The sequence below is a fragment of the Sciurus vulgaris genome (assembly GCF_902686455.1).
Source record: "Sciurus vulgaris genome assembly, chromosome: 9".
Classification (NCBI taxonomy): domain Eukaryota; kingdom Metazoa; phylum Chordata; class Mammalia; order Rodentia; family Sciuridae; genus Sciurus; species Sciurus vulgaris.
This window is the reverse complement of record NC_136469.1, coordinates 4,009,041-4,023,143: the sequence shown is the minus strand read 5'-3', so window position 1 is coordinate 4,023,143 and position 14,103 is coordinate 4,009,041. Positions and strand designations below refer to the sequence as shown.

General features: G+C 37.5%; 1 protein-coding gene across 12 annotated transcripts in view; it reads right to left on the bottom strand.

The window, feature by feature from the left end:
• Positions 1 to 14,103, bottom strand: part of BLTP1 (bridge-like lipid transfer protein family member 1) — a 191,708-nt gene that overhangs the window by 96,275 nt on the left and 81,330 nt on the right. For all 12 annotated transcript variants that reach the window (XM_079153382.1, XM_079153390.1, XM_079153387.1 and 9 more), the window contains 8 exons: positions 12,583 to 12,833; positions 10,071 to 10,329; positions 8,234 to 9,071; positions 5,986 to 6,056; positions 5,306 to 5,479; positions 2,094 to 2,214; positions 772 to 918; positions 260 to 387 (listed from right to left, as the gene is read on the bottom strand). In XM_079153382.1, the coding sequence (XP_079009508.1) occupies positions 260 to 387; positions 772 to 918; positions 2,094 to 2,214; positions 5,306 to 5,479; positions 5,986 to 6,056; positions 8,234 to 9,071; positions 10,071 to 10,329; positions 12,583 to 12,833 (1,989 nt within the window). The remainder of the gene's footprint in view (positions 1 to 259; positions 388 to 771; positions 919 to 2,093; positions 2,215 to 5,305; positions 5,480 to 5,985; positions 6,057 to 8,233; positions 9,072 to 10,070; positions 10,330 to 12,582; positions 12,834 to 14,103) is intronic.

Here is a 14,103-nt window from a genome sequence, read left to right as displayed (position 1 = left end):
ATATTTAAATGATATAGTTCTATGAAAACATTTAACTATAAATTTACTTATAAAACCACTCCACTATTTTAACTAACTCAATAACAAATTACTCAATGTTCACTGAATAATACTAAGAATAAACAGAATACTTTTAAAAACATAATTTACTAATCTGTAATATGAGTCCAAAACCACTTTTAACATTAAAAAGATAATCGAGTCTTATGTTTATATCCAGAAAAATTATCATGGCTCAAATTAATAAAATCCATCTTACCTGTTCATACGAACCTGTGTAGCAATCCTGTCAAAACACAAGGCCACTAGGGACACATGAGTCACACTTCTACCAGGAGCTGTAGCTGGAGACTCTTCCACTGAGGCTTGTAACAAACACAAGTTCACCTAACATACAAACATCACCAACTTGAGTTGGAAAGTAAAAAGTTATTACTTAAGAATAAAACACGTGAAAATGAGTAGCTACTATGATGAAGGGCAGGCACATCTCTGTATTGGAAGATAAGGAGGTCATAAATTCCCAGAGAGGAATTGTAATTAATGGTTTACAGGGAGGATGTGGAACATTTTACTAAATACTACTCAATATTCTGCTTAACTAAGCCATTTAAAATATATTAAATCTACATTAGACATCAAAGGAATAAAATGTTCTTGATTTTATCAACTCTTCCACACCACTCGTCGCTCTGGTAAATGCAAAGCATAAAAAGTACCAAAATGCGCTCTTCTTTCAGCAACATTTTTAAAAAAACATTCAACTATTACCTTTGGTATGCTAACATTAGCCTGCAGACCCTTAATTGTTACATTATCTTGCTTCATTATAAGATTTGTCTGTGCTTGTCCTGGATTAGTTGTTCCTATTGAAGAGTGTTCAGTTTTTGTTCCTCGAACATCTTGTTTGGATGATAACTGAAATGATTGAAAACAGAATTATTTCCCAGGCCTTTCACAATTTCTACATCATCCATGACAACTTCTTATTCACTGAGCACCCAGGCCTATAACATGCCAGCTACTTGTTCAACAACCCATCTTCAAATCCACACCTTTACAAGAGCTAGGAAATAGCCAGGCACAGCAGTGTGCATCTGTAATCTCAGCAGCTTGGGAGGCTGAGGCAGGAGGACTGCAAGTTCAAAACCAGTCTCAGCAAGTTGTGAGACTCTAAGTAACTTGGAGAGACCCTGTCTCAAAAATAAAACATAAAAAGGGCTGGGGTTGTGGTTCGGTGGTTAAGCAACCCTAGGTTCAATCCCTGGTGCCAAAAAAAAAAGAGGAAGAGGAGGAGGAGGAGGAAGGGTTGGAAACAGACCAGCAGCTACAAGGTCCAGAAAAGTCGTCAATATTCAAGGGAAATAAGTCTACAGAGAGACAGAAATAACTGGTAAGGGGCTGTTTTTCTTAGGATCACTACATTCTACTGGCTTGAAGACAGACCTGTTCTGATGACTGACTACTTGTTGGTTGGAAACTGTTCCAAATCTATTTTTTTCCATATTCCTCTACCCTACCTATCACATAAATGCCATTATGTAATTAATAACTGGTTCCCTAAAAATAATCAGCCACACTTTCACCTCTCCTCTGTTTCCTAATCCACATATGATACAAATAAGCTGAATGTCAAATGGAGTCACCAAAAGATCACGGGATTATGACTACTCAGCAACGGCTTCATGGTTAGAGCCATGGCGTGTACAGGCCGTCAACACCAGGGGGCAGCAACTCCACCCGGGACAACGTGAGTCAGCGGATGCAGAGGAAAGTAACACAAGCGCATCTGTGCTTCTTAAAAGAGTAAGGTACCGGTCCTCAAGGATGTCCATTTGCTGAGGACCAAGGGCCTTTAGAAAAGCCTCAGATCTAAGCTTCTTAAAAGATAAAAACTTCATTTCTTAAATAGGTTATTTTTACTACTACTTCATCATAATACAATACAATGATATCAAGGCTTTTGAACATGTCTGTGTTTCAAATTAACTTGCTAACAACCTCTTTGTACATTCACATATCCCAAGTTTGAATATTCCACACAAATGAGGAGGACCCGATTTTCTATGCCCTTTAAATTAAAAGGTTCTTACATTTTCTGAGAAGGTAGTCTTGCTATTTTGGACAGCTTCCCTAAGGACTTTGGCATGGAGATCATCCACAATTGCAGCTGGGTGTCGGGTACTAGCACAATGAACCATTGCTTCAATATATCTGAGGGAAGAAAAAAAGGTAAATTAAAAATTTAAGTATTATTTAATATTATGACCTAATTTATCTAAATGTATCGAAGAAATCAGGCATTTGTATATTTACAACAACCCTTCAATACTGAAATAAAAATGCCTAAATCACATTTTAGAAATTACACAAAATGACACATTTATGAAATCTTTACCCATTTCCCCACCAGGTAAACAAAGCGCTACAATTTTTAGTCTTCCATCTTAGCATTTCTCTTCAATCATTCCTTTCCCTTTTTTTTTTTTAACCAATATACAAAAACATCAAGATTATACCTATTACAAATGCAATACTGTGCAATGTTTCAATACACATGTACCCTGAGTAATGTCCAGGTTACACACTTATCTTCTTAAAAAAAAACTTCAGAAAATCCTTGGAGCATCTGAAACGCGCAGCACCGTACTGCACCTGCAGCCACCCTGCCGTACGACACATACCAGCATCATGGTCCTGTCCAGCTGTGACTCAGGGGCCCTGATCGGCCTCTGCCCTCTCCCCCATCTCCCTGGCCTCTGCTGACCAGCTTTCTTCTCCTCCTCCCAGATCCGCTTGCTGGATTCACATAGGAATGAGACCAGGTGGAACTTGTCTGTGTCTGGCTCACTGCCCTTGGCGTGACGTTCTCCAGTTCCATCTGCGGGGTCTCAGGTGACAGGACCTCTCTTTCTTACAGGAGACAGTGCTCCTCTGTGTACATGGACCACACTGTCTTTGTCCACTTGGGTTATTTCTGTCCTGGGCTGCTCTGTGTACTGCAGTGCACCTGGGGGTGCAGACGTCTCCTGGACATACCGAGGCGTCACCTTTGAGACCCACCCGGTGCTGGGGTTTCAGTCACACTGCTTTCTATGCCTCGGGTGCTGCTGCACATTCCCACTCATCCTTCCTGGGGCCAGGTGAGATCGCAGGGGCTTCATCCGCAGCTCCCTGGGAGTTAGTGAGGCTGACCTTTTCTTCATATACCTGTTGGCCAGGGGTATGGCCAACATTTTTCTGACAAATACCTATTTAGATACACTGCTAATTTTTAAATTGGTTTATTTGGGTTTTTTTTTTTTTTTTTTTTTTTTTTTGCTGTTTAGTTGGCATATATATTCTGGATTTCAATCTCTTGTCATATGTATAGTTTACAAATATTTTCTCCCATTCTGTAGGCTGTGTCTTCAGACATTCTGTTGAATGTTTCCCTGGCTGTGCAAAGACTCTATAATTTAATATAATCCCATATGTTTATATTTTCTGTGCTTAGTCTTGTCCAAAACCTCCTTGCCCATTCCAATGTCCTCAAAAGAGTTTCCCGCTTTTCTTCTAGCAGTTTCAAAGTTTCGGGTATTATGGGGAAGTGTCCAATCCATTTTTAGTTGATGTTTGTAACTGGTGGGTTTTTTCCTTTTATAACCTCCTAAATATTTCCTATGCTCCTCATTTGTCTGAGCTCTCCTGAGAATCTTAACAACATAATGAATCATCACAGAAAACCATGTGCCTCTGCATAGAAGGACTTTCATGAAAACTGGTCCCAGCTAAACGCTGTCTCTCCTCCATGCTTCAGCCCTCAGTGTCTCCACACGACTCTACATTCCACTGCGGCTTTGTTCACATTAGTTTATGACCCTGGAAAAAATACATGCTGCTTGCAAGAAGAGCATCTATTATTTCATCTTATTCTTTCATTAACTAGATAGGAATATGAGATAATGAGTTCCTAAGTATTTGGCCATGTTTATACTTAATAGCCCAATGAAGAAAGAAACAGAAAATATATTGCAATAAAATGATCACTGCGATAAAATTATTTGGTTGAGAAGGTAACAAATGATTACTAAAACACAGACCTTTTTAAACAACCATCCATTTTTCAACCAATTCAAAAAGCTACCAGTGTTCACAGCTGTGGCTCTCTAATACCAGTGCTGCCTCTAGCTCACTGAGCTCCAGCAGAAGAAGTGGGGTAAGTAAGGAGGTCTTTCTACCATGGCTGGTACAAAGCAGACTGCAGGCAAATCAACTGGTGATAAAGCACCCAGGATACAATTGGCTACAAAAGCCACTCCAAAGAGTGCGCCCTCTTCTGGAGGGGTGAAGAAACCTCATGGTTACAGGCCTGGTACTGTGGCACTCTGTGAAATTAGACTATCAGAGGTCCAGTGAACTTCTGATTCACAAATTCCCTTCCAGTGCCTGGTGTGAGAAACTGCTCAGGACTTCAAAACAGACCTGTGCTTCCAAAGCACAGCTATGTGCTCTGCAGGAGAGAGGTGAGGCCCATCTGGTTGGCCACTTTGAAGACAACAACCTGTGTGTTATCCATGCCAAATGTATACTGATTATGCCAAAAGACATCCAACTAGCATGCTGCATACGAGCAGAATGTGCTTAAGAATTCACTATGATAACGGGCTAGGGATATAGCTCAGTTGGTAGCATTGCTTGCCTTGTATGCACAAGGCCTCAGCACCAAAACCAAAAAAAAAAAATCACTATAATGAGAAACATTTCACTCTCAAAAAATTTTTCTTTCTTCTTCCTGTTATTGGTAGTTCTGAATGTTAGATTGTTTTCCCACCAGGTCAAAAGGAACCTAAGTATATAATTGCAAGTGGAAAAACAGGACAAATCAAGTATTGGCCATTTTTCCATTTTCACTTGTGTATGAATTTTTAATATAAGTGCAGGGACAGAAAGTATTAGTGCAAGTTAAAATGTCTCCGTGAACAAGTTTTAGCAGTTAAGCTTTATAACAATTATAAATAAAACGGTTAAATTTTTCTGCACAATGCCAGCATTTGGATTTTTTTAAATTAATTTCTTATTGACGGAAACTAAATGGTGTTTGCAGCACTTTTATGGTACAGTAGATTCCATCCATTCACTGTATTTTCTGAGTTGTCCTACATCCAAGTACGTTTTTAATGTTGGCTGTCTTCTGTGCTGTTCCTGTAAGTTTGCTACTAAAATACATCAATTAAAAAAACAAAGCTACCAGCAACAATCTCCTACGAGAACAAACCACATGGGTCATTTTATAAAGTAATAGTTGAATTTTTAGACAAAATACCTGTCCACAGCTTCAGCCACCAGTGGAGTCAAAACAACATCGATGTTTCCTTTAACTTCTACTATAGCTGTCGTTCTGGTCTGAGAGATGGGCTGATCCAATGTCCACTCCTCTGTTAACGTTTCATCATCTGTGTTATCAACGGTTTTCTTTTCCAGTGGAGTATATGGTGTACTATGCCATTTAACAAGCAAAGCATATATTTAATAAAGAACAAGAATAGAAGTACAAGCTTCCATAAGATGAGGAAACCTTTAAACTGCATTTATTTCAATAAAAAGTCAAGGACTTGATAGTTCATGTTCCAGATACTTTTCAAAGACTGACCAATGAATACTAAAAATGCAAAGTGTTTAAAGATAGCTAATACATCAAATGATAAAATAATTTTAAAATCTACTTACTTGATGAAGCCATTCTAAAATAAGAAAAATAAAGTACTGAATTCTTATTAATTCCCAGTTTTTATTTGTCACACTTTGGTTTTCATGTTTCATAGATATACTACTTATGCTTATAAATACAGCCAAAGCCATGACAGACAAGAGCTTAATTATTTGGGGTAATTTGTTTAAAAATAAGGCCTGACCTCTTCAAGAATGGTTATTACTCAGAATCAAGTCTACCTCTCTCATAATCAAGAAATACTGATTTTAAACTTACATGCAATTTTTACTTACTTTGAAGTTGATCCTGAAAGTTGCATGCCTCTGTCTAGCAAAGAATTAGCTGTGAGCCCCTGTTTGATAACCTATAATAACATAAGGTATTAGTGTATTATTTTATTTCTCTAATTTTATGGCATTGAGTACTGTGAACATCCATATTACTTTGTTAATATGATTTTGATATATTCAACCTGAATGTTTTTCCAATTGAGACAATCACAGAAACTATTCAAATTCATTTTCTGTTTACGTAACTATATAGCAGAGTATGGCTGTGAGGGTTGAGCATCAGAGAGGAGGACAATACCATTAGAACAGTATTTCAAATGCTTTTCCTCTACAGCTTTTTTACATTGAGATTTTCTGAAGCTCATTTTGGTCTTATCCCAGCATAACCAATTTTTAAAATGTTTTTATTCATGTAGTATAGTTATTCATAATATTTTAAGGTTCATTATAATGTAGTCACACATGCATGGAATATAATTTACTCCACTTCAATTAGTACACCCAATTTCAAAGCAGCAAAGAGACCCAGAGAAACATTAAAATTGTAGGAAAAGCTAGACTTGTATTTTATATTCATAAAAGATAAAATGAACAAATGAATCTAACCAAACTGAACTCTAAGAAATGCCAATTGGATATTTGGATTAAATGGAGAAAATGTTATGTTCTATTTTTGAAGTTACCTAAAGAATGAATTCCTGACTGATCTTCTTCACAGATTTGCCTGCCTAGCCAAACATGAATTATGTTTTTAAAATACTGAACTAATCCTACCCTGTCAGGTTCTTCTGCACACCAGCACAATTCAGTTTTATACAGAAAAAAAGTTATATACTGACATATTTCTACATGGAACAAAAGGAACATTTTGAAATCTCAGTAAGAGAAATTTATTTTGGGCAAGATAATTAACAGGCAGAATATAGAACCAAAACTTCACAACTATCACTTAATGCTTCTTACTTCCACATACCACTAAAATGCCTGTCTCTCTGGCAGGGCCTCTGTCATTACTAGTGTGCCTTGAGCCCAAGTCTTCATCATCTCCTGCACAAACCACTTTAACAGCCTCCTAGATCATCCCCGAGTCCTCTCTCAAGGGCAATTTAATTCTATTTCATAGCCAAAGTACATGAGATTACATTTATTTCCTCAAAAATGCAATTAAAATGACATCAGAATTCCTGGTGTCACAGTCTGTGAGGACTGGACAGCGTGGCCCTTGATAAGGTCTCTGCATTCACTGCTTCTCAGGCACACTGACTCTACTCCATCACAGGGCCTCTGCCTAGAAGGCAGTGTCCCCAGTCCTCTCATCCACAAGTGCTTCTCATCTACCCTCCATGCCATGCCACCAGGGAACTCCACTCCATTATTCTCTAATCCAGCAGTCTTCAATTATCTTCATAACAACCTTCTCAATTTGAAACTGAATTTTAACGTGTCTATCTACTAGCTGTAGGTATCCCACTCAACTAGAAGCTCCATGTCTGTTTCCCTCATCCCTGTACAAAATACCCAGCATGAAGTAAAATATAATTAATATCTGAATCAAGGAGGACTGAATAAACTAAAAGTTAGACATGAGATATGTATCTACACAAACATGTGCATGCATATGTATATACTATGTAAGAGTTCTGAACATCACTCATCAGTTCCATGTTTTATGCTTAATTTTGGTCTTTAATATCCTAAAACTTTCCCTTATAATTCATCATTCTAAAACTAGTTTTCATATTGGCTATTATAACTAAAGTTATTTTGAGATGTTCTTAGTTTTACTAAAAAGGGCATTTATAGACTACGGTACAATAGGCAATAATCACATTGATAGGAAAATAAAGGAACTGGAACATCAAGTGAGTGGAACTAGATTTGAATAAAAGCAAGGATTAGTAGAAAGAATGGCAACTATTATAAATAACTCCAAAATCTTGTTTTTAAGATGCAGAACTTATGGATTCACAGAGAAAGACAGACTTGATCCTATCTTTAGGAGTACTATATAATTGGACAGACCATATGTTAATTTATTAGATTAATACAATAAAATTGTAAATCATTCCTCAATTTGCTTAAGTTTACAATATCATCAATAATCCTGAGCTCTAATTGTTATACATGAAGCTATGATTTCAGAAAGTCTATCTGAAATACTCAGAAATGCCTGAGTAGTTCTGAAAACAACTTCTCAAAATCTACTTTTCTAAATGAACACACTGCTGGAAACTAATGATTTGGTGTATACCTTAAATGTTGGAACAGAAAGCTGTTCAAATGATGAGGAACTTTCTTCACTGGTTGGTGTATCCAGATCAAGGGGGCGATGCAATGAGGACTTAGAGGTCCTTTTGTTGGTTGGGTGTTTAACTGACCAATTAATTACCTGGAACTGAGTAAGGTAAGTCTGATAACAATTCATCACAGGTTGCTGAGAAGTGATCTGTTCACTCTCCACTGGTTTCTCTCCTTCCACAATATATAGATGTTCTACAACATCATCTTCTCCACCTAATGCAGAAACAAAAGAAGCCTGGGAAGGATGAGTTTTGAATGGCAGAGTTCGAGGGTCTGGAATGCTTTCTCCATGGCCAGTCAGTGGTCCTTCTACACTGTGATATATGGAACTCCTACTGTAGTCTATCTGCTGTGCTTGCTTTTTCTTCTTTTTTCTACCAGGGTAAGTACCAGGGCCTTCGTCACTGCTGATGGGCTCAAATTCCTCAGCTGCAGAAAAGTAGGCTTCGCTATCAGCCATTGACATGCTAGAATCCATTGATCGATACTGATGAAATGAATTAGAGTCTGCTGATGGTGTGTATGGGAATGAACCAAAACTTCTCCTCTGCTTTGGCGAGTCGAGTACGTTCTCATCACTCCGAGAGACATCACTACTAAACTGAACTCCGACTGTAACAGGCTGTTTGTCTCCATAAAAAGCAGCAGTAAGACTCTTGGTACTTCCAAGTCGGGTAGAACACACCGAGGCTTGACGCTTCAAAGGAGATCTAAGAGGAGACTGACCTACTGATTTATCCTGAGTGTTAGGAGACACGGGGCTGTTTCCTGAAATTTCTACAGGAATGCTAAAACAGAAAGCAAAACTATCAATATTCAGTACAACATACAATAAAAGCACAAACAGAGATTACCTATATAATCTTTTTAGTGATTTTGCATTTACAAATAAAAATCTGAAATTTTATAACATTCAAAGTAGCAAAATCACACAATATATGTTCAAATCTCCCATGTTTCCAAAAAACAACTGAGTAGCTTAAACACAATAAAAATGTAAAGGCTTGAAGGGACAAAGGTTTTGGCTGAAGTTTTACAGTTAAACGATGTTAGCTATAGATCATAACGAAAGCCAGATACCTATGAGATTATCTAGGGAAACAGTGTAGAATCTACAGAGAAAAAAGTATAGAGGGCTAAGGTTGTGGCTTGGTGGGTAAAGTACTTGCCTAGCTCGGTGAGGCGCTGGTTCAATCCTCAGCACCATGTAAAAATAAATGAATAAAACAAAGGTATTGTGTTCATCTACAACTAAAACAAACCAAAAAAACTGAAAGGGAGTTCAGGGGGACAACAACACTTAACAATTGGCAGGCTGTAAACATAGAAGGAGGAAGGAAAAATGCAGGACCTGGCAATGGAGCCCAAGGAGGAGGAAAATGTGAAAGACTATACGGCCAGGAGGCAAGCGTGCCTCATAGGAAGGGAATGGCCAACTCCTAAGGCGCTCAGAGGAGGACCAGAAAATATTCACTAGAGAGGACAGCATGTGAATGTTAGCAATGAGTCACTCTGGGCAGTAGGGTGCTAAGAAATTATGATTTTTTGTATTTTTGTAATATCTTCAATGTGTGTGTGTATATATGTGTGTGTGTGTGTGTTTATACATTCATAAATAAAAAATTAACTCTGAAATACAGATTAACACTTTAAAATATGAAATTATGTTCAGGTACAAAAAATGTTTCTAAAGTGAGGGAGTAGAAACGGAAGAAGTTTTTCTATCAGTATTTTAAGTAACTACAATCCTAGTATGATCAAGTTTCTAAGTCCAGTTGAATACTGACCTCCCTTGGCCATCGTCTCTCTTCGTACCATGCAAGAACTCTTTCTGAACCAAGTGGTCATCAGCCACAGAAGAAGGGCTTTCCTTTTCACCTGCCAGTAAAGGCTGAGCAGCACTGGAACTGCTATTCTCTTCTGAGGAGGAGGATGAACTGTGAGACCTCAGTGGCACCTGAAGACTCAAATGCTGAGTTTTTCTCTCTACTTCTATTCCCACTGATTTATTTTCCCAGTCTTTCCTTTTCGTACCATTCACATTACCTAAACAAATAAAAGGTGGGTTAAGTGAACATAAAAATTTCAATAGTGATAAAGGAAAAATATGACATTGTGATTCCATTTTTTAAATATAATCGTTTTTTAAAAAGCAAGTATCTAATTTCATAAATTATCTATGTAAATATGGATCTACAGTCCATATATGGTGACCTTTTCCTTTTTAAATCTTTAAAAGTTTTCAGGGCTGGGAGATAGCTCAGGGGTAGAGCTGAGCACACGCTTAGCATGTGGCTCTAGGCACAATCCCCAGCGTGGGAAAAAGAAACATTCACACTTATAGAAAACTTTCAAGAATAATACTAAGGGGCTGCGTTGCAGCTCAGTGGTAGAGCTCCTGCCTAGCATGTGTGAAGCACTGGGTTCGAGCCTCAGCAACACATAAAAATAAATAAAAATAAAATAAAGATGTTGAGTCCATGTACAACTAAAAAAAATTAAGAAGAAAAAAGAATAATACCAAGAAGAGAAAATACCTTTCACTCAGATTTACTTATTTTTAAACATTTTACCCTATTTACGATAAAAATTCAATTGAGACCAGGAGAGCAGGATTCTGCCATTTCTCACGCACCAATGTGCTCCCAGAGCCTGCAGCAATGCTCAGACACAGAGCACCTGTCACTGGCTCTGTGAAGGAAAAAGTAATACCCCACAGCAGAGTGGAGCACAGCTGCTCCAAAGCTTCACCACAGCCCCATGGGTGTCACATAAGGAGAGGCGGCAAAGGATAAAAGAGCTCTGAAGCTGCCCAGAGTCAGAAAAACTACCTCTTACTCAACTTTCTCCCTCCTCCAGTCATTCCAGCATCACCCAAGAAAAGGAACCTGCTGGTAGGAGAAAACAGACCTCCTGAATGGAATTCAGGGGGCACAAGACTTACGCACTTAGCACAGAAGCAACATTCACTTCTACTATCACAAAAGTGAAACAGAAAGAAAGTAAAAAGAAAAATGAGTGTGATCCAGTTGTACATGAGAGAAAGTAAGTGGGCCCTCAACTCTACTAGTGTGGCCTTCTTTGTTCTAGCCCAACACTAGACAGTTATACTCAGCTCCCAGGAGACTCAACAATTGAAAACCTCTCTTATCCTTTAAATGCCAAGAAGTTTTGGTTATCTGCTGATTTTATAAGACAATCTGTTCTTCCTTTAGCAAAACTGCTGAAGTAAAACTATCTTAAAATAGCATGTACATGGCTATGTATTACTATCCAGTGAACAATCATTTAAACAGGTACTGAGCATATGTGGTTCAGTTCTTTGCTCTAATACCTATACCTAGGGAAATCAATCTGATAAAACTCTTAAAATTAAAACTATAGGGGCTGGGGAGATAGCTCAGTTGGTATAGTGTTTGCCTTGTAAGCACAAGGCCCTAGGTTCGATCTCCAGTACCCCCAAAAAAAAAAAAAAAAAAACTATAGCTCCCCCCCGCCCCAATCTTTCTTTGGTACACTGTCAAAAGGCAGAACTAAATACTCTTACACTTTCGAATAGATTCAGGAAAAAGGGCTAAATGTTAGTGAAACATCTAAACTTGTCTACATTTCACTTTGCAACACAACTTGAACAATAAACATTATGCTTAACATATGATTGCACAACTAAAAAATCCAAAGGAAAATTTGTTTGCAAAGTCGTTCAAAGAAAAGACACTAGTTCAATCTAAATCTAAGACACTTAAAGCCACCATGGTTGTTAAAACCAAACTAATGGATTTGCAAAGTTATCCTAAGGACTCTAATGAAAGACCAATTTCTCCTTCTCACTTACTTAATTTTAGTGATTTAAAAAAAAAGTAAAAAGTATTGCAAAAGTAGTTGGTACACGGGGGCCAATAACCCAAATGATCTTATGGATACATTTTTCTATTAAAAAAAACAGGCTGGTAAAACAAAGTTGACAGGCAGTTACAATTCAGTATATACCTGGAAACTGGGGTATAGAAAAATAATAATATATAAGGAAATAATATTTAGCTTATGCTTTGTGAGGAAACCTACCCATGTCAACAGTGGGAGATCTGAATAGACCTACTTTGATCCAGTGTAACTCTAAAAAAAATTACTAGTCTTTTCTGGCTTTTGTTACAATATATGCAAAAGAAATGTAGATTATATTAAACCCTACCCTTAACACTCCTCGAAAAATTAATTAAACTGAACAAAGTAACATAGAAGTTCTCTCAGGATGGTGTAGGGGTAAAGATAATAAAAGCATGAGACAGATTTTATTACCATCTATAATTTTGGGAATTTCTTTAGTAACTATCCATTCTCCAGGCTGGAGCAGAGACTGTCCATAATACATATCAGACTCTGCACTTGTGCTAGAAAATGCAGAGCTACTGGATGGTGTCAACTCCTCAAGTCTGAAGAAATCCAGGCCAGTGACTGTGCCACCAAAGAACCTGCAGCCCCCGAGACAGCCACACTTGTTTCTGCACCTCCTGTTCTTCAGGGTATCATCTGGCCACAGAAACCATAACCTACACAAGCAAGCAACAACAGAAAAGCACTCATTAAGAAACAAAATATTTGGGCAGATAGTTAAATACAAGCTCCTATTCATATTTTTTAAACTAACATAAACACAAACAAAAAGGTTTATTGTTCTGTGGCATATCTTTTTAATCATTTGCCTTTCAAAAAAAAAAAAAAAGCAGTCTTACCACAGTGAGATGGAAATAAGTAGAATAATAAATATAGCATACATTAAAAAAGCAAAGCATTAAAAAAAAAGCAAAGCATTAAAAAAGAAGCAAATGCAAAAATGAGACATTTAAATCCAATTTGAAAGCAGTAAACATTCTCAAAAGGACCATGTTTTCTATTTTAAAAAAAAATTTAATTCACTTTTTTTAACCCATACCATAAAAACATAAAAACTACATACTGACAGGATAAGTCTGTAAGTAACACAAGGTTCGTGTGTTCATAATTCTTGACAAGCAGAGCACTGAAGCCAGCTAAGGAGCTGTGCGGAGCACCCAAGGACCCCAGGAGCCAGCTCCCTAGCTCTATCAGCATCCGGCTCTGCCACTCAGCCTAACTGAAAACAGGCACTGCACCATGCTGGCTTCCTGAGCAATAATCAACAAAAAAATACAAGTTCTTTAGTTTTTGACCCCAGAGCCTTGCAGACACCAAAGTTCTTTTACACAACACTACCCACACATTATCTTTCATACTTCTTAAATTAATTTGAAAACTTAATCTTCATAAAAATCTCAACAGGCTTTTTATTTTTAACTAAAGATAAAAAAAAAAAAGGCCAAGTTTTTGTGGGAAAATTAACAGATGTAAATAACAAAACCCTCTGTAAAATGCAGAAATGAATATAGGTATTGAGTATTTTTCTTTGTATTTGAATAGGAATTTGCAGAAAAACCTGTCTACTTCCATATCTAGATTAATACACACATCCCTCATAAAATCAAGATGGTCTCAAGTATAAATAACTCTTAATAAGCTGACTGTGGTGGCACATGCCTCTAACCCCAGAGGCTTGGGAGACTGAGGCAGGAGGATTTTGAGTTCAAAGCCAGCCTCAGCAACTTAGTGAGGCTCTAGGCAACTGAGCAAGACCCTGTCTCAAAATAAAATATAAAACAGGCTTGGGATGTGGTTCAGTGGTTTAAAAAAATTGGTAAGAGAAACATCAATACTCAAATAAATGTACACAGACTATAAATAAGAAACTGACAGCTAATTAGTATGTGAAAAAAACTGTCTCCCAAGCAAAGAAATGCATAACAA